Below are 26,857 nucleotides of genomic sequence, written 5' to 3' on the forward strand. Positions count from 1 at the left end.
AACCCATGAAAACAAAACTGTTTTTTTTATATACTTTACAAAGATATAAGCATTATTTTCTAGATAGTTGGGTTCTTTTGGTAGATTCATTCAAAATGTGGAGGATTTTGAAGTCCAACCCTGTATTTAATAATAATGATAATAATGTTATTTTAAGTTTGTTAATTATGTGCCATAGTGGCAGATAGGATCTTCCCAAATCTAAAGATGAACCCGGGGAATCAAACATCAGAAGCTGTGAGTATCTGAAAGTTTTATGCGTAGCATTGGGTTTATTTTTATAAAATTGCGTACTCATGTACTGCATATATATGTTATTATTAATTGTTATTTATTGTAATAAAATATATAAATATGCAGATATACTGCATTGTTGTTGAAAATACATGTTGGACCACTTCATATTAGTCTAATAGATCAGAGTGGCACACCAAAACAGGTTCGCACACCAATCCAAGCTGTGACAGAAATAAACAATAAATAACCTTTCTATCACTAGCTGCTAATTAATGAAGAGGGCAACTCCTCTGGCTCAATGTCTGAATGGAAAGAAAAAAAAAAGGCTAATTCTTTTATTACTTTTTTTTAAAAATCATTTTCAAAAAATGCTTTTAAATACCATGTCCACACATTTTCCATGCTATAACATGCTCTGTTACTATTTGGGGTAGGGAGGGACTCTTGACGAAAGTTTCTGTGCTGCCTTTAGGCTCTCAGCAAATACAACTCAGCTCTAATTGGGATTTGAACTTGAGTCCCTTTGATAGTAAGCCATGCCATTTATACCCCTTAGCCATAACTCCCATCTTAATCTGTTTGTATCTACCTTTATCTACTTGTTTCAGTTGCATGTCTCATTTTAATAATAATAATAATGTAATTTATAGAGTGCTGTTAAGAAACATAATGTAGGCTCAAGGCGCTGTGATAACATTACAAACATTTTCATGAAAGAGAGCAAAAAAAAAATGAGTTGCACTGGCAAAAATGTAGAGAAAATTTGGAGACCCCCTTCTTCCTCAATGTCATTATGTTCACACTATTTATAAAAACACGGTGGATTCTGGGGTTCAGGGGGTCTCTGCCTCTGTAAGAACACATCAACTTGCGTGATTGAAAGATTTTGATTATGGTTTATTTCAATGTCAAATGTCTTGGGACAGGTCTTTTAATGCCAACTCATTTCCACTTGTCATTTGCCTGAGGGGCTGTCTATTCAATGGAGCTGCACATTTTGCAAATAATTCATGATTTATACATGAATAAAAATTGTGTCATTATTTTCTTAATTATAACTAAAATAAATATCATTTTTTATAACACATTTTATGAAGTAGTGATGGTTAATTATTGTAATATTTCATAAACTTCTAAGACTTCTTTAAGAAAGTTTTACCTTTCAATAAACTTCTGTAGCTCTCTTTCCCTTCCTCTGAAACTTTTATTGCCTCAATAGGGACTTCAAGATCTTTTAAAACACTGGCAATGTTTCTCTCTGGAAAAGAGTTTGTTAATTTTTTCAGAGACCCAGCTTTAAAAAATGTTAAAAAAAAAATTAGACATAGATCACTGCTAATAAGAATTTAATATTTGAATGCCCATACAATATAATAAATCAGTAAATGCACACAAAACAGCTCTAAAACTCAAGCTCCTACAAACTTTTGAATCTCTTAAAATTAAATTTGTAACTCTTGAATGTTTGTCCATTTTATGCCTTTTTTTCATAAAGTGCCTTATGTAATTCTTAAACCTCTGATGGATCAGATAGGAAACAGTAATCGAACATAAATTTAAATATACCAAACAGTCCTAACTTAGAAAATGAAATGCATGCTAGCTTATTTTTAGCTGTTATTGATTCAACCTCCTTTTGTTTTCACATAGGCACAGTGGCTGAGCAGTAAAGTGCTTGGCTTCTGAACCGACGGGGTTCAAATCCTGGTGAAGACTGGGATTTTTAAATTTGGGATCTATGGGTGCCTATGAGTCCACCCAGCTCTAATGGGTACCTGATATTAGTTGGGGAAAAGTAAAGGCCCTATAGACCACAAGGTCTGAAAGCTGAAAGGGGTACTTTACTTTTAATTAACTTGTTTCAACATGTTGAACATTCTGTTTTCTAATAGGAATCTTTCAAAATAGTACACAATAATGCATCATACCAACATTATTTTAGTAGAAAATATTTACCACTATCTGTCTTTATAGCCTTAACTCTGTAGTGGACTAAATTTTTAAAGTGCGAGACACACAACACAATATTTAAAAAAACAAACACATTTTCTTGGATTAGGATGAGAGTCAAAATATTTGAGGACAAAAATGTCTCTAGTTTAACACTGTATTATAAAATATTGCAAACAAAAAAATTTTAAGTATACATACAGCATAGGAGCAAACAACTAATGTGAATATTACTATATAGTTGACTATAATTAATGGATTTCAAAAAGTGCAGTCACAAGAGTTAGATTAATTTTAAAGAGAGAGAGTTATAAAAAGTGTAATCACAACAAAAAGATTACTGACAAACACAATTAGTTTATACATAAAATCATAACATTGTATCGCAAAGCAAATGGGCAAAGTGAAACAATGCCCTCAGAACATGGAAAATAATTCCAGAGAGAAAGAGTTACAACAAGTGTAGGCACATATTAATCATAGAGACATAAAAGTGTAGTCAGAAGGGTCAATCACAGAGAAAATCATAAAAAGTGAAGTCAGAAGAGTCAGTTAATCATAGAGAAAGTCATATAAGGTGTAGTGACATGCATTAAATTAATCATAGAGAAAGTTATACAAAAATGTTACAATACTCATAGAGAAATAGTTTTAAAAAGAGTATTCACGAGTGTCCAATTACTGACAAAAAAGACTAACCTAGATGTATATATTGATTTAAGTCAATAAATGCAAGCCCTTTTTTTTTTACAAGTTTCATTTATGAAGCTATTTATGTAGAAACCTAACAATTTTTTTATGATAAAAATATTAATTTAAACTTTAGGCATTCTAGTTTTTCAAAATCCTCGAAGTGCTTACAATTATGTGCGATAGTGGCAGATAGGATCTTCACAAATCTAAAGATGAACCAGGTGAATCAAACACCAGAAGCTGTGAGTATCTTACAAAATTAACAATAAATATTTGTGTAACTACATTTAACTGAAACATACTTATGTACACTTATCTGGTCAACAAATATTTGTAATATTTAGATACTTACAATTCTCTATGCAGCTTTGTCAAGAGAAACAAAAGACTTTTTGTTTTAAAATTAGAACTATTTGAAATACAAAGATGTGAAGAGGCAAAAAGCTACTAAGTATTGTTATCAACTCATATCCCACCCAAGAACTAGCTCTTTTAACAACCCAAAAAGCAATATGGAACTCTAATCCTAATACCAATTAAGCATTTACCACAGCTCAATTCCTAGCAGTAAAATATGTCTCTAAGTAAATCTTTACTGGGAGAACTAGACTGCCAAAGTCAGTCACTGACAAAGCAAAATAAACCAAATTTGAATGTACCTGATAATGAAAGTGCATCTTCAGTCTCTTCATCATCATCTCTGAAAAATTAAAAGAACATTGAGTAGATGGCTAGGAATAGTTTTTGGAAACAAAAAAAAATGTATTGTCATTTTCTCAATTATTCATTCCTACTTTAACCTACATATATTTTTTTTTTCAGGAAGCTTATCATCATATACAGGAAAGTGAGTTAAAAAATTAAACATCTAGTTTAAAATGATACACCTAAAAAAATATCAGTCAAGTAAAGGTTAGTCATTGCCTAGAAATAAATAAATTTTTCAGGTATATTTAATAGTTTAACAAATATTAAGCAATAAATCTTAAAAATGTTACAACAAAAATGAAAAAAAATGTTCTTACGAATATGAATCATAGTTGATGAAGGTGCTGTCTCTATCATATAAAGTTTCAGTTTGTTTAGAAGAACTGGGGCCATCAAAAGTGACCCTTTGCAAAGCACTGCTAAAGCCACTATCTTTGAGAATTTTCTTAGACTTTTCATTTTTATCACATTTCAAAGGCTCTCCAAGCTGAGAACTATCACTTGCAGAATCCTCTTTTTTCAATGAGAATTCAATGTCCTCATAATGAGCCTCTATTCCCTCGTTGTCTGTGGTACTTAAAGTATCACAAGATGTATCTAGGAATAAACAAAAAGTACAGAGCTAGGGTTATCAAAAATACAGATTGTCTTATTAGAATTAAGGATGCCTTCCATCTCTATTTGTACAAACAGACGCCTGGTCATGTGATGTGAGCACAAGACTATCAAGAAAGATGGTTCCAAGTCTAAACCTGAAGGAGTTGAACCTTTTACAAGTAAACACAATAGTCTGAAATACACATTATTTTGCAAATTTTTTTAAAATATGTTGTAGCATTTAATTTGTTTGTTTTTTTGAGTGTATCAAAGTGAGCTGCCATCAAATATTTTGAGACAGGACTGGTTACAGCCAGACCTTGAACTGTTTAGGAATGAGCATATTATAAGAATCATATAAGACATTTTTAGAAAGCTGTAATACAAAATATTTGTTAAAGCAATTAGTCTACTAGAAATTCAGTGCAAGTATTTTGAATGCATACAATAATAAGAATTACTAAAAGGATTATCTATAAATGTTGATTAAACCTTGAAAAAAAAAAATATTTTAACCTTATTCATAGTAGCTATGCATAGATATGAATTTTTAAATTGGCTTGATTTTGTCCATGCCAACGATATTGGTTATATTAAGCACTTGTAAAGCATGAAATAAAAAATGTAAGCTTTATACTTCCAGCAAGGTATCAATTGTTGTTTATTTAAGTATATCGCAACGGTTTTGACACATTCTTTTTTGAATTATCCTGTATTATGGGATAAGATTTAAAAATGTAACAAATTTGTCACTCTTTTTTTCACTTTAAACAAGAGGGCATTAAACAGATTATATTATCTGACAGATATTTAGGTAACTTGAAAAACATTATGATTACCTTTTTCTTCACGATAAGTATTATCAGATGATGTTTCTTCAGTTGTATCAGTGTTTGCTGAATATGAAACAAATATATAAATTGCCAGAAAAAAATGTATATACTGTTACAAGCTTTACTGCTAGTCTATTAATTCAAACATTACATGCAGTTTAACATTAAATTTCAATATCTATTGCTAATAACCAAGAGAAATCTTTTCCTCTTGCAATTTCTTATGAGACTAGAGTGGCAGATTGTTTCCTTAAGATATGTGCACAATCACAAGTTGTGTATTTGAAATCACCAGAGGATGTGGGTGTGTTCACCTTTTGCAATCCAGAACTCCACTCTATGGGAGGTCATCTGTTTCTGTGGCCCACAGTTAACGAGGGTGTCATGTGGCCAGCACAGTGACAACTTTCCCTTAACTTATGTCAGGTAGCCATTAGAGTTGGGTGGACTCAGAGGCACCCTAAGTATCCCAAAAGTAAAAATCTCAGTCTTCAACAGGTTTCAAACCCCTGGACCCCCAGTTTGGAAGCCAAGCACTTTACCACTCATCCACTGTGCCTCCTTCTTAATTAGTAATCGCGTTAAGGCTTATGCATCACAATACAATACTAGACTGTACAAATTATACTATTCATTTCAGGTCATTTACCTTGTTCATTGTTATATAAATCTTGAGTCAACTCATCACTAGAAACTTGTATTTCTTCATGCGAGGCTGTAATATATATTAGATATAAATGTGATGCTAAAACTGTGTGGTTAGTGTGATTCTATATGATCAGACAAAAGTCTGATGACCTATTTATCCAATGCAACTAGGAATAATTGAATTGGTGTTGAAACAAGTTCTAGTCTAGGTATTGAAATAAATTTAAATTTCAAATGGATATCATTGAATGAATAAGCTACACAATATTCTAATTAGAAATACACAATAATCAATTTCATACAAAAGCCACATAAATAGATTAAGGTTCAATATCATGCTTAAAATGTATGAAACCTCTTGTTTATAACCCTAGCTCCTTTCAAATACCTGACCTAACCAATAGCTTCTCAAATATTCTCATTTGTGAATAGTTATATTAAATTATTATTTCCACTCATTTTTTCTCTATAGTAATTTGAGACTAATATGAAAATAAGAAACAAGATGACAACCTTAACACATTCTATTTTGTGTGAATGTACATCAATATCTATATATTATAGTATCTATCTTTCATAAGCTAGATATATATTGTACTTAATTTACTATCTTTTTTAAGTCAAGAATAAAATTATAATTATCACTGTTATATTATGCCAAGAACCACTTCATGAGTATTGAGTGAATTTTTACATGCCAGATTATTGATTCATTGTGTAACTTATATCCTATCATTGTAAATATCCATTAATCAATTAAATGTTTGATCAGTTACAGCTTATGCAGTGACACAAGTTAAATGATTAAGTACTGCATGAACTGTTTATTCTAGTAAATAATTCTCTGGGGTGCTTGGGCAGACGAGCCAAAGTGTAAAAAAAAAAATAGTAATATTCTTTGGAAATTTCCTCTGTAAACCATAGGTCTGAGTGATGGTGCTGTATGTGCTTGCTATGTTTCACAAGATTGCAATATCTTCTTAGTAACATTGAGTTTTTTTTACTGTGCGTCTTAATTAAAGTATACTGAAGTTGACTTAACCTGGTACAGCATATCTTTCATCAACCACTTGGATGTAGGCTGATATTTCTAAAACAAAAAAAAAAATAATATAACAAGCAGAACAAAAAATCTTTTTGAAAAGACTTTTTTTTTTTTTGCAATGACCTTAACGATCATACTTTGGACTAAAATTTCTTCTATTAAATTACACTGGCTTCAAGAGTTCAAAAAGTTTGGTGAAGTACGTTGGAGGGGTATTTAGCCAATAGTTCTTATTAATTTCCTAAAAATTTGAATGTTTATGTATATCTTTGGGGAAAAAAAAAAAGCTAATTGGCCACTCATTGAAAACGCTGGTCTGTTATAATTTTTCAAAATTATTTAATCATCTTAAAATTTTAATTTGGCTTACATATTTTCAGACATGAAAAGATTTTTTGGACAGACAGCTACAGTAGAAAGAACTTCCCCCGACTCCAATGTATTCAGTAAGTAGATGAATAAGGAGATGAATAGGAACATTCACACACTGTCTTATGTAAGTGTCTGCGCCAAGAATGTTTTGAAATATACAAATGTCTTATCAAGACAAAATCTACATTCTAGATTAATGATTGTGCAAAGCAAAGAGTTCTTGCAATCATGAGACACTGCAAGAAATTAATCCAGTGAGAAATCATAAGAACGCTCATCATCATCATAAAGTGGGAATTAATTTTTTTTTAAATTCATATTATTGTTCCTCATAAAAAAAAAAGCTAGCTGTTATTCTCTGCATTAAGATGTCCATAAAATTCATTTAAATATAAACATTAAAAAGACAATATTAATTACAAATGTTTGTTACTGTCACTCTCTCAATGGCCACTAAATTATGCCTTTTTATATAGTATTTTCTTCCAAAATTAAGAGTAATGGAAGAGTGTGATGTTTTACAGGTTGCTTTTCAAATCCTGAGTGACCTACATATTTTGCCACACATAATGTAAAGAAATTGTTGCAAGTGGCAGGTCTATTTAAGGACTTAATAACAATAGGAATACATAACAATAAGTACAAAAAAAGACTTGTTAAAAATAATTTGCCATAGATAATTGTAGTGTAACTGAGTTGTTTATTTTCTGCGTGTGTCCAGCCTGTCAGATAGTCATGTCCAGTGTGTGTGTTTATAGTACTTCAACAATGTCATGGTAGACGTGTTTGTATTCGTTAACTGTTTACTGTAGCCTAATCTTGTAGAATAAAGCCATGTTATTGGTATTTTAGTATTTGTTTTTTCATTACAATAATGTAAAAAAAAGTTTTGCCAGCCGCTGATCTATTTTACGGCTTAACAACAATATGAATATATTAATTAAAGTAGAAAAACAAAAACATTTATTTAAAATAATTAGTCCTAGATAATGTAAACAAAAAAAAGTGTTGTCATCGGCTGGTCTATTTCAGGACTTAATAACAATAAAAATATATAACAGTAAAAAAGTGAAACTAAAATAATTGGTCAAGATAATTTGATACAATTACCTTTTTCATAACAAGAATATTGCCTTGAAGATGTTGACTCGATTTCCCACTTTTCACTGACAACAGGAAGTTGTTGCACGTCTTAAAAGATATTTTTTTTTTATAAATATATACATTTTTTAGGGATTTAAACATTATTCAACTATTGAGACTTCTAACAATATACTTTACAAGAGTTTATAAGCATGTTATGTATAAAAAAATAATAATATATTCAAAGTATAAAACTAGCTCTCTTAAAGAGTGTAATAAATAAAAATTGTTTAGAATGAACTGGGTTCTACATCCCTTGAAAAAACATTTTTTTTAGTTATGAACATTAAAAAAACAAGTTTCTACCAGGGTTTAAACCCAAGACAAAGACAAAAAGGCATCAGAAAAAGTGAGAGTGAGCAGAGAAGCAAGGAGAGACAGAATAGAGAAGCAGAAATTCTAAGGGAGAGAAAGAGAGCTATATCATTTTAACCTGGTTCTAAGTTTTCAATTTTAGTATTAATGAACTTTTACTTAATAGAGACATACATTTGATTTCTTCTGTGGAGTCAGTACACATAGAGTAATCTGGTTTCTCTAAGAAAAAAAAAACAAAATGAAAGAAAAAGTCATTAAGATGTTAAACATAAAATGAAAACCTCCAGACAAATAAAAAACCCAGCAATATCAGAACACAAGAAATATCCTCCTTTTATAATCCTTAACTTTAAGTCACAGTGTCATCAATTAAACAGTCTTAGACTTATAAAAAATTCAGGTTATGAATTAACTTACAGAGTTTTACAGATAGCTTGAGAAAACAAATTGGTGGTGAAATAACTGGCAGTGGTGCCAAAACAACTTATGCTTCTCAATTAGTAAATGTGAAAAGGAAGTCTATACATAAAGACCCACCTGATATGTTTTGAGTCAAAATATTTTTAACAAAGATTGAATGTGCACGGTGCAATATTGAATCATCCAACTGTAGAACTATTTCATTCAGGTGAGATAACTTGGCACCAATAATCTTCTAAAAAAAAAAAAGCAAACAATTAAAAATAAATACAAATTATTAGTATATATTCTTACATTTGAATTAAAATTTGATTTGGATAATTGAATCTATAAATCTTACTAGGTGTATAAGACTCAGTGAATCTATCACTATCCTCAGTTTCTTCAAAAATGTCACAATAATAACAGGACTACCAATAGAATATGTGTTTTCAAATAAACTGAAACAATAAGTCCACTTATACCTATCCCTTAGTCCATTTAACTGTTGGGGCACCACACATGATCTGCTGACAATCTTTCTCCATTGCTCTGTGTTTGCCTTGAATTTTCTCTTTCAATAAAAGGCCAGTCAATTAAATTTTTTTCCCCTTTGCTTTCTCTACTTTTTTCTGGTACTTTTCCCAGAAGGAAAGTCTTAGCGAGCCTTGAAGACAGTGCGATATGCCCATAAAGTTTTTGTTTTTTGTTTTTTGAAAGTGGTCATCAGGTCATCGTGGGGCCCAATCATACAAAATCTTTTGCTATACTCGTATGATATTTTACATAAAAATGATAAGTTGCAATGTAGTAACACTAATTATGCTCAAAATTTTCTTTCTATTCTATAAACAAAATTATGGATATGCTGCATAGTAAGTAAATATAACTATAACTGTTTGACTTATCTTCTTATCTTATAAAATACAGACGTTACTTCAAAAAAGATTATTACGTCCTACGCATGTTCTGCCAAGTCATTGTTTTTCCTGGCTGCCTCAGGCAACCCATTCCATGCTCTAATAGCACTAGGGATTAAGGAGGATTTGTACCAATTTGTCTTAGCATAGGGATTGAGGAATGTGCCTTTATCTTTGTGTCTTTTGTATTGTATTAGATTTTGTTTTTGTATTTGAAGATTATGGTTCAGTGTTTTATATATAATTGCTACTTTACTTTTGAGTCTTCTATCCTGAAGGCTTTCTAAATTTAGTGGTTTTACTAAAGGTGTTACTCTAGTCAAATGTGAATATTTGTTTGTTATGAACCTACTGCTCTATTTTGTGTCTGTTCCAGTTTCTTAATGTTTTCTAGAGTACGCAGAGTAGTATTTATGGTGGTACTCGCATACATGTGTGCATGAAATTAAAAGATTTTTGTCTATCTAATATTTCGCTTTAAAAAAATATAAACCAAAACTAGCCCCCTTCCTGCCAACTTATTTATTTTTAATGTTAATTTAATACCTTAGCTGCAGCATGTTCAATTGATGCTAACTGCGCTAGTCCCTCAAAGTAAGCCTTAATTTCTAGTTTGACTCTGCTGCTGGGGAAACTGATTGTAGCATGTACAATGGAATGTGTCAGAAAAGGCTTGACAAAGTCAACATAGCAGATTCCACTTTCTGTAAATTCAAAATACACAAAATTAATAGGGAGAAGCTTTAATTTACAGCCAAAATGTTTTTCTTTTAATTCAAGGCATATGATCTTTATCACACAAGGCTCGCTACAATAAAAAAAGGTTTATATATGGGTTATTGCGAAGATGACTAACTTAAAGATAACAGTCAATCAGACTGTAAGGCCTACCATTTTACTAAAATTGTGACAGATGAATAGAAAATTAAGTATCAGAACATATTTTAGATAGCATAGGGCCTACCTATTTCATTTCTGTATTGAAATAAACACTTTAGTATTTTCTAAAAAGAACATATTTTAGAGTAGGGCCAAGCTATTTCATTTCTGTATTGAAATAAACACTATTATTGTTTCTATTAAGAAAATATTTTTCAACAAATTTTTCATTTTAATTAAAATTCAGAGAAAGAGTAAGAGAAGAGTGGCTGAGTGGTTAAGCAGTCCAATATTGTTTTGCATGTTTAAGATATTCCTTCAGAATCCTAGCCCAAAACTCCCTCAGGGGGCAGGGTTCGAACAGAGAACATCAAGACAACAGCCCAGAGTGCTGGTATATGCCAGGTAGCCATTACAACCAATACATATCATATTTAGACTTTTGATCATGAATAGAACTAGCTTACTGCTAATCATACTTATTGATATCAGATTTATGATGGGCCCTATCCCTTAAAATAATATAAATACAAAAATAATTTCCCAGAAATCAGTTGTGAAAGATTTAAAATCATGAAAAAAAATATTTAAAAAATGGATATTTTCTTATTGTTTATATGAATACACTTTTGTATGTACCAATGTTACAACATTTAAAGGAGGCAACTCAACGAGGTATGGGAACAAAGACAATGCGAAGTTTAATCTAAATAGATCACCAAAACAAGGACCATCCCAATCTTCTCGCACTTCCTCTCCCCCCGTTCATTTAGTCCATCCTCGTGCGCTGGTGCGGAGTCATAGAGTCACTACAGAACATGGTCATTACTCTCTCTCTATTTATTTTTTTGATTTCAAATGTATATCATGTAGTAAAAGCAGACTTCAACCCTTCCACTTTCCACAGGCTTTCTAGACGCGTTTGCCTAGAGGATAATTTCACTTCTGTAATATATTTATACATTTGAATATAATGAAAAAATCATTATTAAAAAAAAATGATTCCTTAAAGTTTTATACAAACTTTTAATCGTTGAAACAATAATAAAAAAAAAATAATTAGAAGATTGTTTTTATTGTTTCATATATCTTTAAAATGTATCCAGGGAGTAGGAATTAAGCCATACAAACCTTGGATATAACTGATAAAGGTATTTCCCTCCAGTATATATGCTAATATCAATGAAGACATTTCTGAATCAAACTTATCTTTTTCATAGGCCTTAAATCTTCTGAAAATCTGTAATATAAGAAATAGTGGTTTCAAAAAAGGCTAGAACAATAATCAATTTTATCTGTTTAAATCTAAGAGTTACGTCAATCTAACTGAAGATATGTATTTCACAGGTGATAATGACATGAATTAAATTTGAATGTCCTAAAAATAAGTTTAATGTTTCTGTAAAAAAAAATAACCAGAATATTTTCAAAATATGCTTTACAGAGTAACAATTTTATTGGTCCAAAGAAATGGAAATTCAGTTTGACTACAATTGTCAGCCTAGTATAATGTAATGACTCAATAGTAAGACACATAGAAGTTGGGTTTCATTGGGATTTGCCTTAGTGATGCAACATTACATTTAAAAGTTAGAAGGGAAATAGGTTAGAGAAGATTAACAGATGAAAAACTGCAAGAAAAGATGCAAATGCAAACAACATTCACAAAATGTAGCTTTATCACTAATGAAATAAAAGATACTGAGACCAACTAGTACATATCTATAAACTTCACTATAATCTGGTATCAGATCTGAATATCAATAGTCTCAAATACATAATAATTATCTAGAATGAAGGATTCAAGTGCCTATATTTACAACAAAATGTAAAATATATCCTCTGTATTAGGTTAATGTGCTTCAATCTCATTTCTTTATGCCTTCAAATCATGACCAAGAAGTTAAAAAAAATTCAAGCCATGAATCAGGGACTTGTTGAAGTATTGAAAGCTGTCTTTTCTTCTTCTTCTTTCTCATTGTTATGTTGGAGTGTTCAGATGACTAGACCAATATATGAGATGAATTGCACAATTGTTTCCAAATTAGGGAGCTCTCCATATAGTTTTCTTTCTATTAGGGTGTTTTGGGGCCAGTGTCTTATACAGGCCTCTTGGTAAAGAGAGCAGTTTTGGAGGATATGGTTGGCATTCTCTAGTGATACTCCACATGGGCAGATTTCACTGGTTCCAATTTTGAGCTTCCTGTCTTTTCAAATAAGAGGTATTTGGTATGTTTCACATATTTGGGTGCATCCCTTAAAACCTGCTATTTTTTAATGGCTGCCTGTATTTTGGACTGATGTCATGATGTTACAAACCATGAATAAGGGACGTTGTTGAGAACTGCCTTTTCAAAAAAGAGGTATTTGGCATGTCTTATATATTTATGTAGGGGGTGCAGTGGTAAAGCACTTGGCTTCCAAACCGAGGGTCCCGAGTTAAAATCCTGGTAAAGTCTGGGATTTTTAATTACAGGATCTTTGGGCACCTTTGAGTCCACCCAGCTCTAATGGGTACCTGACATTAGTTGGGGAAAGTAATGGTGGTTGGTCATTGTGCTGGCCACATGACACCCTCGTTAGCTGTAGGACACAGAAATAGATGACATTTACATCATCTGCCCTATAGACCATAAGGTCTCAAAGGGGAACTTGACTTTTTTTTTTTGCATTTGGGTGCATCCCTTAAAACCTGCTATTTTTTTAAATGGCTGCCTGAGTTTTGGACTGATGTTATGATGTTCCCTGGTTCAAATCTTGCTTAAACACATCTCTTACCATGATGAGGAGTTCATTAATTGTGAAAGAATATACAAGAGGTACAAGTAAAAAAAAAGACAATAGAAAAAAAAATTAATTTACTTAAAAAACAAAGCTTGTCTTAGAGAAAGAACTGTTAATTACTGCTATTTATATGAAAATGGCAGGGTTTTGCTTCCTTTCTGCTATATAAAACAAAATTAATTAATTAGTGCTGATTGATAAACTAATTGGTTAATTTTCGGATTGATTCATGTATTGTCATTGACTATTAATACTTATGCAAAATTTAAACTTGATCTGATAATGGGAAAAGGGAGAAAAAATATGTCAAAACATGATAAGGGAGTTAAATCCACATATACATCCACATCTCTCATTAAGTAGCATTTATTCCCCTTATTTTAATATCAAACAAAATAATTAATCACCAATAATTAATTAACTTATGGGTTGTTGTTTTTTTTATTTATTTATGTCTTGCCAGGTACAATAAATAATTGTGCAAAGTTTCAACTCAATCTGAGAATGGGAAATAATGGGACAAAAAAACATGTTCAAACCTTTTACCAGACAGACAGAGCGAGTTGATATGAGCTTTGTAAAAAGAAAACATAGATGTGATGGTTGTAAGACTAACAGGTTTTATAATCATCATAATCATTTATAGCAGGGAAAAATGCTAGAGAATGTCGATATGTTTGTTAGTACAAGTTTAAGACCTTCCCTCAGACTTGAATATCATTATACATAAGTCCAAACATTCTTCAAGGTAGAGGGCAGTGTTAGAATCCGGGACCATCGAGATTATAGTCCAGAGCATATACCACATGACCAGGCAGACATCCTTATTCCATAATAGAGTCAACAACAAAGAGGAATCTGATAAACTGGTTATTTACAATATATAATTACAGTCTCCTACACAGCCCACTAGTTGTGGTACTATGGACATTTTTTGCTTTATGAATATTTTCACTAACTTAGCAATAGTTAAAGTTATTTATACCTAAAAAAAAACAAAAAAACAAAGACAAAAAAAACATAAAGCTGAGTATATTTAGCTTACTCCATTCCATTTCTCTGTCAGGAAGAGACTCTTATCACAGTGTTTGGATCGTGCCAAGGCCAAAGCAATGAGGATCCATTCTCGTTTCATTTTCTTTTGTACTTGCAACTTTGCGTCATCAAAAACCTAAAATAAAATCAACCAAATCTGTATTTTTTCAAGGAAGTTTATAATAATAATAATAATAATAATCTTAATTGTCCATATGGAAATTTGTCTTACAATTTGTGCATTACACCAAACAAAAAAAAAACATTATAACAATAAGAAACCAAAGTGTACATTCACACCAGACTCACTCATAATTTACATGTGACAAAGTTTATACCAGATTGTTCTTATTTAATCTGTATCTTAATTTCTTATATTTAATAGGTTTAAAAGATATAATACTTCATTTGAATCCAAAATGATGTTTTAATTAGTTCTAGCCATCAACCTTTTAAAAATATTTAAATTAAACATTTTTTGCAGAAAAAATAATAGTGTAAATTACGATATAAAAAGTACAACCTAAATTGCTACTAATCAAACCAGTACATTTGTATCCAAAGACTGAAAAAAAAAAAGTTATTTCTCTAAAGCTTCTTAAGGAGCTTAGTGATATAAGACTTTAATTAGAAAATTAAAAAAAAACTAGTTTTTTCAATCCAACCTCAAAACACTAGAAGCAAAATACAAAAAAAAAATTATTATTTTTTTTTTTTTTTAAAGCAAGCTTATATTAAGTGTAGTTGTATCAATTACTTTGGATCAGTCATGTAATTAATTTTGTAATAGATATGTGCCATTTGAAATATGTTTACTCATAGTTTTCGTTTAATGCAATTTCATACTTTTAGCTTTCTCAATATGCTTGTCTGGACCAGTTGGAAACGGATGGGGAAAGAAAGAAGGGATATCTGGGTGATTCTTGGTTTTAAATGTATTTATAAAATAAAATAAAAAATAAATGAATGACCTGAATTCTAACTCATGGGCTCACCCCTTCTTAGGCTTCTCAAACAAACACGGTAACCACTCTGCTAGTGAAGAGCTTCTGAACATGGAAGTTTGTATAGTTATCTATTGTTTCTATAGTCTTGTCCTCTTTCATGTTTGTGTTCACTAAGCTTTTATAATGAGCCTTTAAGCTCTCTGCATAGTTTTAATTAGCACATAAGGAATCTACATTATCAATATTATTATGTTGTGAATAAATGAAAATATTGTATCAATTCTTCTTATCTTATATAATACAGACATTACTTTAAAAAAGAAGATGATTACGTCCTACGCGTCATGCATTCAGTCATGCATATTAACCAATGACTTAAATTCTGCCAAGTCACTGGTTTTCCTGGCTAGCTCAGGCAACCCATTCCATGCTCTAATAGCACTAGGGAAGAAGGAGTATTTGTACAAATTTGTCATAGCATATGGGATGATGAATGTGCCTTAATTTATTACTTTTGTTTACTAGTCATATTAAAAATGCCAAAGAAAAAAATCAGCATCATTCTACATTTTTTACCTCCGACAAAATGTTTTCTTTATTTCCATATGAATTCAAAATGTGAATGTAACCAACCTTTGCTATATACACTCTCCCTTGCAAGTTATAAAGCTGATCAGCAATCACCTCCACACTTTTCTTGTTTGCAATTGTCTGAGAAAATGTAAACACAGATGATGATGAACCAATAAAATCTATTGAATCAAAAATGTTTGCAGTAATGTATGTTGAGTAGAAACATTTAAGAAAATCCACACCCAGATTCTGTTAAAAAATGAAAGGGCAGTAGGCTATGAGCTGAAAGACCCCAAGTTTAAGATACTATAATTAGGAGTTAACAATAACCATTGAGATGGTAGGTCACAAGGTCTAGTCAACAAGAACATATTATTAATAGTAATTTTGTGCATATATAAGCTGCTCTTTAGAGTGTTAGTTCTAAGAATATATATAATTTCCTGTTCAGATTCTTCAAAGTTTAAGATTTAAAGAATTGTACATTCTACCAAGATTAAAGACAATTAAAATAAATCAGTGTTGTAATCCTCAGACCGATATTTAATCTTATGTGATACAAATTTACTTTGGAAGGCCTAATGGCTCTTAATTTGTCAAATTGCTTTACTTATAGTGTATGTGTTTTAAATAAGGTAGATGTCTGTGTAAATAATGTGATTTCATATTTTTTAGTTTACTTTTCTGATGTTCCTGCAGCACAGCAGGGTTATTGCTAGGGTCCAAACTCTGGATAATACAGATGACAGTTACGAAGTGCATAACACGAGATCAGGCAGCTAGGGAATTATTTGTATCAATTGGGTCTAACATAAAGTTCTAAAGCAAGATTATCTCTTTGAATCAATAACAGTGTCAAATTATTTATTTTAAACTTATTACCACTTTAAGATGTCAACACATACCTTGGCCAAGATATTGCCTAAAGTGGTTAAATAAACTAAAATCTCTATGGCAGCGAGCTTGATTCTGTTTCCAATAGAGACATCATCATATTGAGTAGAAGCTAGAGCTATGATGCTAAACAACACACCTGAAATTGAAACACATTTAGTATGCAACTTTGAATTACATAATTGTATTTTAAATTAAACAAATTAGTGATTTGGTATAATTTACAAATGTTGAATTAGCTTTTTTTTTCATATTAATTAAAAAGAAATTTAAAATATTAATATTCTTGATTAGTCAATAGAATACTTTTCTCTCAAGAGTGAAATAGGAAAGGATCCAAATTGATACAAATTAATTTCAAAGATTAAATCTAGATCTATACAGATCCAGAAATCTAGTCTAAAGCTATACTTCATGTGTATAATTAAGATAAAGATCTAAAGGATCTAGTTTAATCAAGAAAACTTGAATGTGTCTTAATGATAAACTCAAATCTGGCAGTTTAGAAAATGTGGTCAACAGTTTATGTAAATATTTTCATCATTTCATAGTTCATTATAGATCTGGATACTAGAAAGACAAAACATATTTTTGTTACTTAGATCTAAACCTAGATTTTTCTTATCAGGTAAATTACATTTATATTTATAATAATAATCATTTATATTATCCATGAGTAATTTGTCTGACAATTTGTGCATTAAAAAATACATTATAACTAGATCTATAGGCCTATCTAATAGAATAATATATGTCATGGACACACAAGTTTCACTCAAGCATATAATATATGACATAAGGAATGATTTGATGCCAGGTGAACAAAGGAGTTTTTTATCTTTTGTTTTTATAAATGGTATAGATGTATACATGGAATACAAGGCACAGTGATTTGGAAGCAGATGCCAAGCAGATGGGCAAGACATGGGGATAGTTGGAGGGACTCGCCCAGAAGCGAGATGACTGGAGGAAGCTGGTTGGTGGCCTATGCCCCAGAAGGGACCACAGGCAGAGATGATGATGAGATGATAGATGTATCTCATTTGTGATGGCAAAGTCTAAAAATCTTGATTGTTTTATTTTTAAAATCATTTTAACCTTGTTATGAATGTTTCTTTCCAACAGTTGGCAGAATGAAGTTTGTTTGCTACTGATGACTTTGCTAGCAGCATTTAGTTGAGTAAAGAAGTGGATAATATCTCTAGAAAAGGTTCAGCTAGTTGTTCAGTACTTTCGGCCTTTTATTCATAATGCCCACTAGACTTATTACTTTTATTAAATTATTGGGTGGACTGTTTTGAAACTGTTGCAGACTTGCTCTTTAAGTTTAGTAATTCAAATTTCTATTTCTAAATAGCAGTTAACATTTAGATCTAGGTTAAGTCGGTTTCATTTATATCTAGGCCTAGTTCATTAGTAATCATTTGGAGTAGTCATTTGATAGTGTTTTATCGTCTCTTGTAACTATTACTTTTAGTTTTCACCTGACACTGAGTAGGCCTACTGTATACAGTACTATCTAGATCTAGATAATAATCTAGATCTATAGATCTAGATCTATTCTACATAGGCTAGATTCTAGTTCTAGACCTAGTTTAAAATATTTTTTAAAAATCCTCAAATTCTGTATAGATCTATTTGATCTTCACCGAAAAGAGAGCTTGATTTGTATCTTCGGTTTTCTGTGGCATTTTTTGATTTTACGTCTCGAGAGACGATCTTTTCCCTTTGCAACTTCTTGTGTGACTAAAGAGGCCAATCCTTGATACACAGCTGCGGTCGCAGGTAGGGCATATGTAATCGCCAGGCGCCGTTGCATTTTCAGCCTTCTTTCTGCTTCTGTTGTGTATGGCATCTGAAATCCGTGACCCTTCCTTTATTCTCTCTCTCTCTCTCTCTCTCTCTCCATGGGGAGAGCATCTTCGGTTTTAAAGATAAGAAAAAACGATAACAGCAAACACAAACCTATATATATATATATATATATATATATATATATATATATATATATATTATTTCTATGTCAATCCCCCCCCCCCAACCCCATTTATTAACGATATTTGTTGCCGACAGACCTATATTAATTAACAACCAATTTTCTAGGTCTGTGTTTTTGCCTCTATATTATTTTATCTTATAATTTTCAAAAGATGCAGATAGTTATCATAGTATCTAGATCTAGAAAGACCTTTAGGAAAATCACTAAATTTAGAAAGCCCTTAGGAGAAAAGACTCAAAAGTAAAGTAGCAATTATACATAAAACACTGAACCATAATCTTCAAGTACAAAAACAAAATTTAATAAAATACTCAGAAAGGCAAAAAGATAAAGGTACATTTCCCGTTCCATAGGCTAGGACAAATTTGTACAAATGATCCTTCTTCCCTAGTGATATTAGAGCATGGAATGGGTTGCCTGAACTAGCCAGGAAAACAAGTGACTTGGTAGAATTTAAGTCATTGGTTAACATGCATGACTAGATGTTGTTGTTATGTTTTTTCCCATTGTTTTGGTCAGTTAAAAAAAAAAGATAATTTTAACCATAAAGTTTTGTAAAATATTTTGAAGCCTTGTTTCTTTCTATGATCTTCAATTTACCTTGCAAATCTAAATCACACATTTCCTTTTCCAAAATGCTAAAACTGTCATAATAATTTTCTATAGTATATAATAACTGCTGCAGTTTATTTTGGACATATTCAGCTGATTTTCGATCCTTCTGTTGTAACAAAGGTTTCAAGTCATTCAGAAGGATTTCTAAATTACAAGAGCATAGATCTTGACAATCATCTGAAGCTTGAAGCTTTGTCTAAACAAAAACAAACAAAGAAAGATCATTTTTTAAGCCTAAACAGTAACCTATACGGGCGACAGGAGTAGGTTATGTAGGTTTTGTAAAATGTTTTACCTGTTTTTGGATCTTTCTTCAGATCTGAAGATAATTCCACCCTAACCATCAGGATAACAGGTATGTTAGCGTGAAGGATTCAAACCCTGGACCATGGAGACCACTGAACAGCAGTTCTGAATACATAGGATACCACACGACCAGGCAGACATTCTAGGCTCAAACCATCGAGACCACTGAATGTTGGCCTACAAAAGACTCTTTCTAGGTTCCGAACGGTTGTGATTGCTGAAAGCGGTAATGGATAAAGGCACTCCACTACCTTTATAAGTTTTCCTAAAGGTGTGCGACAACTCCTGGCATTCACGTTTTGCTCACATATTGGCACTGTTTTCACTGATAGGAGACGGAGCAAAGGCGAGTAACTGGCGCCTAAACCAGTAAACTAGACTTAGGCCAGGAGGTGTTCGTTAGAATGGCCGGCTACCCACCTAGTAACAACGAAAACTCAGAACTCAAACCTCCTCTGCCATATGAAAGGCTTCGGGGGTCAACCCTGAGCCGGCGACTCTAAGAAAGTTTGCAGCAGCGTGTCCACATTAGTCGTTCCTTTTGGATAGATCAGCTGCCTGGAGAAGGGAGAACTGCTGTCTGGGTAAGGTCGTACCGACCACAGCTCAGGCACAGGCATAGGCCCTATTCATCTTATTTCTATGAGATGTTCCATAATCGCTTTGTGACTGAAGGAGATATTTAAAATCTTCCTAAAAAAAATAAACAAATACTGGCAGCTCTAGCGCAGGGGTTCTCAACCTGTGGGTCGCGACCCCCTTGGGGGTCGATTGACGATTCGCCAGGGGTCGCCTAAGACCATCGAAAATATGGATTGTTATTGTCTATTCTTCTATTGCTGTATGTGTGTGTGTGGGAGGGGGGTCGCGTCAGAGAGGTGAATTGTAAAAAGGGGTCGCCGAGCTTAAAAGGTTGAGAACCGCTGCTCTAGCGGTGGGTCAGTTGTATGTTTTGTTTGTAAAATATTTTACATGTTTCGGATGTTCCTTCAGAGTTGAAGATAATTACTTCCTAGTCCAAACCTCCCGCAGGACGACGGGGGATGGGAGCGGGCAGGGTTTGAACCCGGGACCATCGATAAATCTGAACGACAGTCCTGCGTGCAAACCGCACGACCAGGCAGCCATCCTATTGACTATTAACGTTTAAAGGCCGACATAAAATAACACCTAAATCATTTTTCGATAACAAATAAAAATAACAATAATAATAATTCCATTAAAACTGCTAGATGAAATATACTTCCTACCTTACACTTTTGTTTGCGTGAGAAAAGCACGTTGAGTCGACCTCGCCTTCCTGTAAATTTGATTAAAGTATAATTATGAATTATTTAGATTTCCTACAAGGGTGTATAGGTTTAATGTTATTTCCTTTGATAAAAGCGATACCCTCAAATGAGACACACATATACAAGTAAGAGCCTGACAAATATTGTAGCAATCATTTCCACACATTAAAAGTTCATGGCCTAGCTATATTTAAGGGGGATGCACAGTGAGAAAACATAGATTTAGGTCAAAAATATCGATATTTTAAAATTAATAGATTTTAATAGTTTAAAATGTCTAGAATACGAATTCCCTATCAGAATACTAAAAAAAATACGTTTTATACATCAATTTTGTATTTTAAATGTAGATATATAAGCAAAATTTTGATGTTTTGGTGAAAAATCAACATTTTGTAAGCTATAGTTGATAAGCTAATGTACGCTCTAATCCCTAACAGATGGTATCGATACAAAGGTCTACTTTTCTAGTTCCGATTATGTGCATGGTTTCTCATTCTATAAATAAATAGTACTGCAATGAACTTTCAAAATACGTCACTACCTCTTTTTTTCCCCTATATCCTCATATACACACCCACAAAGCCATATTTACGCATGCGCACCATCAAAGCTTCTATAGTTACTGTAATTACACGCATGCGCACTGAAAAAGCTTCCGTAACTACAAAGTATGCACGCATGCGCACATGACGTGAACCGGTCCTTCTTCTGTAAACTTCCATCACATCAACAATCGATTCATTATTGAAACTCAGAAATGCCAACAAAAGGTTATATGTTTGGAAAGAAAAAACGTTACTGTAAGCCCAGAGGACGACATGCTTCAAAGACAAATGCACAATTACAAAGGTAAGTCTAGATCTAGAGTTTGCTTTTTTTTTTATTTACTAGACAAGCGTGTGCTGACACATAAAATAATGACTATGAAACCTTGGCTCTTTGAGTTCGACAACGTGTTTATCCAATGAATCACATCTAGATCTAGATCTAGAATCTAGATTCTATAGACATTAAATAAATATCATGAAAATGATTGCAAACATAGAGATCTATCCTTTTATAGATCTAGTCTATATTAGGAGCATAGATCACATTAGAACTAGATAATCTCTAGAGATTAGATTATCTGATTATCGTGTATGATGATGTATTGAACAGTATTGTAGGACTTCAACTTCAACTCAAGTCTTGGTCTTAGTTGTTTTTTTTTAGATCTAGTACATATTGTCATATATAGATCTATATTACATGTAACATGTCTCTATACATTCTTTACTTTTTATGATTAATACAATATATGATTTCTAAAATGCATTATAAAATTTAAAATAATCTTCATGTTGTGATAGATGTGACGTGTACTTTCATACTATTGAATTTTTTTTTAAAGACCCTCTAATTTATTTTTTATTTGTTTGCAGCTCTGTTTTGGATACAGCTGGATCTGAAGCAGCAACAACACAGCCTGCAAGTGCAGCTGAGCGAAAAATATCCCTAACTGCAGTTACTAACGCTGATAACACCAATAAGAGGCTGCCTGAAGATTTCATATACGTCATGATGAATTCAATGCAATTGACCACAATGGTCTCCTTGTTGTGCTGTCCACATTGCTTTGACAACAAATTAACTATGTGCATCACACAATCAAAAGGCATGGCTCATTTGATTAAAATCAAATGCCTAAATTGTGAAACATATTTGTGGTCCGACTGGACCTCAAAAAAAAGTAATGATGTTCATCTGGATATTAATGTCCGCGCTGTCGCTGCATTAAAAGAATCTGGAATCTCGCATTCTAAATTTGATAGGTTTTGTGGACTTATGAGTATGCCCTGCATGCACAGAAATACTTATAACAATCTAGCTAACATAGTCAATACCGCTATAATTGAAGCTGGTGAAGAATGTATGATTAGGGCATCTGCTGTTGTGCATGGAAGAAACATTTCACAACCTCTAACTACAGATGAAAGAATAAGTTCAACAGGCTGTCCTGTTATTACAGTTTCTTTCGATGGGACTTGGCATAAAAGGGGCCACTCATCTCATTCAGGAATTGGCACAGTTATTTTGATACTGGACTCGTCATCGACACCGAAGTCCTATCAAATTATTGCCATGTTTGTGATTCAAACTCTGCAGAACTAAACTTTGATGCCTCTAAGCATATGTGTCAAAAAAACTTCAGTGGCTCAGCAAATGCAATGGAGGCCGCAGCAGCATCCAAAATCTTTTCGCGCTCTGTGGCATCCAGAAAACTTGTTTATGGCACGATGCTGTGTGATGGCGATAGTAAATCGCATTCATCTGCCATTACCAACTCAGGATATGATGTAGAAATCTTAAAAGAGGACTGCATTAACCACATCTCAAAAAGAATGTTTAATGCTTTGAACAATTTAAAAATGTCTAACAAAAAAGAACTAAATTATAGGCTTACAAAGCCAAAAATTGAAAAAATTACAAATTACTATTCCAAAGCTCTGCGCCAAAATGCTCCCGACATTCAAAAAATGAAGCTGGCTGTTATGGGCTCATTTTTTCATATGATGAGCTCAGACCTAGATCATAACCACAGGTTGTGTCCTGATGGCGCTACATCTTGGTGTCACTTTAAGAGATCAGAGGCACTAAAACAGCCATATAAAAAACACAACCAGACCATCACATCAGAAATAGGTAAACTGTTATTTCCTATAATGAAAAGACTAACAGACACAGATCTGTTAAAAAGATGTTCTAGAATGGGAACACAAAACGCCAATGAATCTTTTCATTCCCTCATTTGGCAAAGATGCCCCAAAACAGAATTCGCAACATTAAAAACGGTAAGGGCTGCGACATACCTTGCTGTTTTAGCCTTCAATAATGGACCTGTTGGCATCAGATCAGTTTTTGACATATTAGGCATTCCCTGGACACTAAAGAACATTTCTTCTAGTGAGAAAAAGCAAAATGTCAAACTACAGCTTGTTAGAAAAAGAAAATCAATCGCATTAGTGTCCAGGAGAAAAAACTTGAAAAAACGAAGAATTGAGCATGAGCACCGGGCAGAGGTTCTAGAAGGTCCAACCTATCAATCAGGCCATTTTAATGAATAGTTTTTTGTTTTTTTTATTATCTATTATGTTGTTTTATGTAAATATTCCCTTTTTTTTCATTTTTATGGTTACAATAAATATTTTATATCATTTTAAAAACTTTAAATGCGTTTTTCTCAAAATGTATTTTTAGGTGCATGTTGTCCACAAGAATCTCAAAATCTTTAGTTCTGTATAAGTTAGACTAATAATTTTTCACATGTAGTTTATTGATAGTATATCATAGGTAATAGGCTGCAAAAATTTTCAATATGTATAATAAATTTCATAAAAAAATAAAAATAATGATGTGACCTCAGATGAAAAATGGGGTCGGAAAAAAATAAAAATTTTAAAAATTCATAAAAATTAAACCAGTAATAATTTTCAAAACAAAATTAGCCAGTTACCTATGGGATTCAAATATCTATCAGGTGCAATCAAAAAATTAAAAAAATTTTGAGTACTTTAGAATATTTTAAGAATTTTGTAAACATTGTTTATTTTCAAGATGGCCGCCATTTCCATAGCAACCCAAAAGGCTACACTCATAAAATGTGTATGGTTACTCATGTCTCTATATGTTCTATCAAGTCATGCATAAAGCTTTTCTATTTATCTGTAAATTACAAAAATTGAAATTTCATTGTGCATCCCCCTTAAGCTCAGTTTTTCTCCCTTTTAAAAGATCAAGGTTACAAAAAAACAGTTTGTGTTGAAACATTAAATCAAAATCGGTCCTCGAACAGATCAATTCAGACAGGTTTTAATGTCTGTAGTATAAATATCATAAACTATTAACTACCAACTGCGCGAGGGTAAACAAACCGAGAGGCCGTGGTGGATTCTCACGTTGGCTACGAGTTGCACTTGCGAAATTATTCTACAAGTCACAGATTTCTAGGATTTCATTCAAAATTAGTATGTGACATATGCTCACAAAGTGTCAGGATGAATGCGTGTACTATATAGTAGGACGATGTTAATCTAAACAAATCTCAAACTGCCTTGTTTGTAAGCTGCATGCATCTATTTTTCTCCCTTCTATGTAAATTGAAGAAATAAGGCTCCTAAGCTGGTCTTTAAACGTGAGTATCTTTGAATATCCTATATAGTTTAGGAGATCTAAACGAGACGGACGACAGACAGACAACACAAAATATTACCGGCTATTCCTCTGTGAGGGGGCAGCAAAAACTGTGTGGTTATGTGACAATCCGCTTAGCTATCTATCAACAGTAGTCAGCTCGTGATGAGTTGTATCAGTTGAGCATTGCTAGTTATGACTTTAAACATACCCTAAATATTCCATCCCAAAACATTTATAAAAGATTGACCCAGAACGCACTGAACCAGCTTCTAGAGTATTTAAGACGCGCTAGATAAAAGCATAAACAATAATATTATCTAACTAACCCAGGACAAAATAGTAGTATTTCTTAAGCAGATATTTTAGTCTAAAATAAGATAACCTTTTTATGTGCTAAGTAAATTAAAGGCAAAGTAAATAGCCTTTTTCGGACCTTGCGATCTATAAAGAAGATGATGTAAAGGTAATCTGCTTCAATTTTTAACAAGGATGTCATGTGGCCAGCAAAACGACCAACCGACCTTATTTTCCCCAGCTCATGTCAGGTAATAATTAGAGTTCTAAGGGAAATTGTGTATTCCATATGAAAGGACATTTTCGCACAGGTGCTACTTATTTCCTAGTGGTAGGCTATAAGAGACTGCAATGGGATGTCTGAATGAGCCAGGATAACCAACGACTTAAGAGTTAAGTCACTTATTATCATCTTACCTTATCTTATAAAATACAGACATTGCTTCACAAAAGAAGATGATTACGTCTTGCATACCAACCAATGACTTAAATTCTGCCAAGTCACTGGTTTTGCTGGCTAGCTTAGGCAACCCATTCCATACTCTAATAGCACTAGGGAAGAAGGGGCATTTGTATAAATTTGTCTTAGCATATGGGTCCATGTCGATATTTTTATTTTTAAGTCTTTCTGAGTATTTATTAGGTTTTTATATTTGAAGATTATGGTTCAGTGTTTTATGTATAATTTCTGCTTTACTTTTAAGTCTTCTATTTTGATTGCTTTCTAAATTTAGTGATTTTACTAGACGTGTTACTCTAGCCATCCTTGACTAGATTAACCTATGTAACGCGAAGAACGTAATGATAAGATAAGATAAACAGTCAAGACTACTTACCACTTTGCGATTTCAAACATTTAGTCAGACGATCATAAACTGGCGGCTGATATTTCTGCAAACATGTCATGAAGCTGTCAAATCCGTTGCAAGGCCCAGACCACAGCAACTTTTTTAGCAGGCAGTCGTTTTTCTCAAGAATAGCAATCTCATTTCTGATTTCCTCCTGGTCGTCTTGAGTCAGCACGTTATATTGAAACAAGTAATCTGCGATTTTATTGGCTGCCAAATGCTCCTTCAGGTACATAAAGTTTTCTCGTATACATGCCTCATGCTTTCTTTTTAATTTTCCGTGTTGGGGAGTCTGTGTTATAAAAAAAAACACAACTATTTCAAACAATATATCAAAGGGAATTAAAGTGTT

The 26,857-nt window shown here is 32.5% G+C and overlaps 2 protein-coding genes across 5 annotated transcripts in view; one reads left to right on the forward strand and one right to left on the reverse strand.

The window, feature by feature from the left end:
- LOC106080295 (uncharacterized) overlaps nt 1-26,857 on the reverse strand; it is a 95,222-nt gene that overhangs the window by 10,772 nt on the left and 57,593 nt on the right. For all 3 annotated transcript variants that reach the window (XM_056013684.1, XM_056013683.1, XM_056013685.1), the window contains 17 exons: nt 26,494-26,797; nt 21,146-21,195; nt 19,575-19,785; nt 16,987-17,114; nt 16,142-16,219; nt 14,572-14,697; nt 11,874-11,982; nt 10,410-10,567; nt 9,082-9,199; nt 8,716-8,763; nt 8,194-8,274; nt 6,709-6,756; nt 5,668-5,733; nt 5,025-5,081; nt 3,906-4,185; nt 3,540-3,580; nt 1,397-1,495 (listed from right to left, as the gene is read on the reverse strand). In XM_056013684.1, the coding sequence (XP_055869659.1) occupies nt 1,397-1,495; nt 3,540-3,580; nt 3,906-4,185; nt 5,025-5,081; nt 5,668-5,733; nt 6,709-6,756; nt 8,194-8,274; nt 8,716-8,763; nt 9,082-9,199; nt 10,410-10,567; nt 11,874-11,982; nt 14,572-14,697; nt 16,142-16,219; nt 16,987-17,114; nt 19,575-19,785; nt 21,146-21,195; nt 26,494-26,797 (2,002 nt within the window). The remainder of the gene's footprint in view (nt 1-1,396; nt 1,496-3,539; nt 3,581-3,905; nt 4,186-5,024; nt 5,082-5,667; nt 5,734-6,708; nt 6,757-8,193; nt 8,275-8,715; nt 8,764-9,081; nt 9,200-10,409; nt 10,568-11,873; nt 11,983-14,571; nt 14,698-16,141; nt 16,220-16,986; nt 17,115-19,574; nt 19,786-21,145; nt 21,196-26,493; nt 26,798-26,857) is intronic.
- LOC129923328 (uncharacterized) lies at nt 21,427-24,400 on the forward strand. 2 transcript variants are annotated; one of them, XM_056013691.1, is made up of 2 exons: nt 21,427-22,039; nt 22,612-24,400. In XM_056013691.1, the coding sequence occupies exons 1-2, from the start codon at nt 21,948-21,950 to the stop codon at nt 23,339-23,341; spliced, it is 822 nt and encodes a 273-aa protein (XP_055869666.1). In that variant the 5' UTR covers nt 21,427-21,947; the 3' UTR covers nt 23,342-24,400. The 2 variants fall into 2 exon arrangements, with proteins under 2 accessions (XP_055869666.1, XP_055869665.1); XM_056013690.1 differs by having other exon boundaries at nt 21,438-22,039.

Source organism: Biomphalaria glabrata, chromosome 16 (genome assembly GCF_947242115.1).
Source record: "Biomphalaria glabrata chromosome 16, xgBioGlab47.1, whole genome shotgun sequence".
NCBI classification, from domain to species: domain Eukaryota; kingdom Metazoa; phylum Mollusca; class Gastropoda; family Planorbidae; genus Biomphalaria; species Biomphalaria glabrata.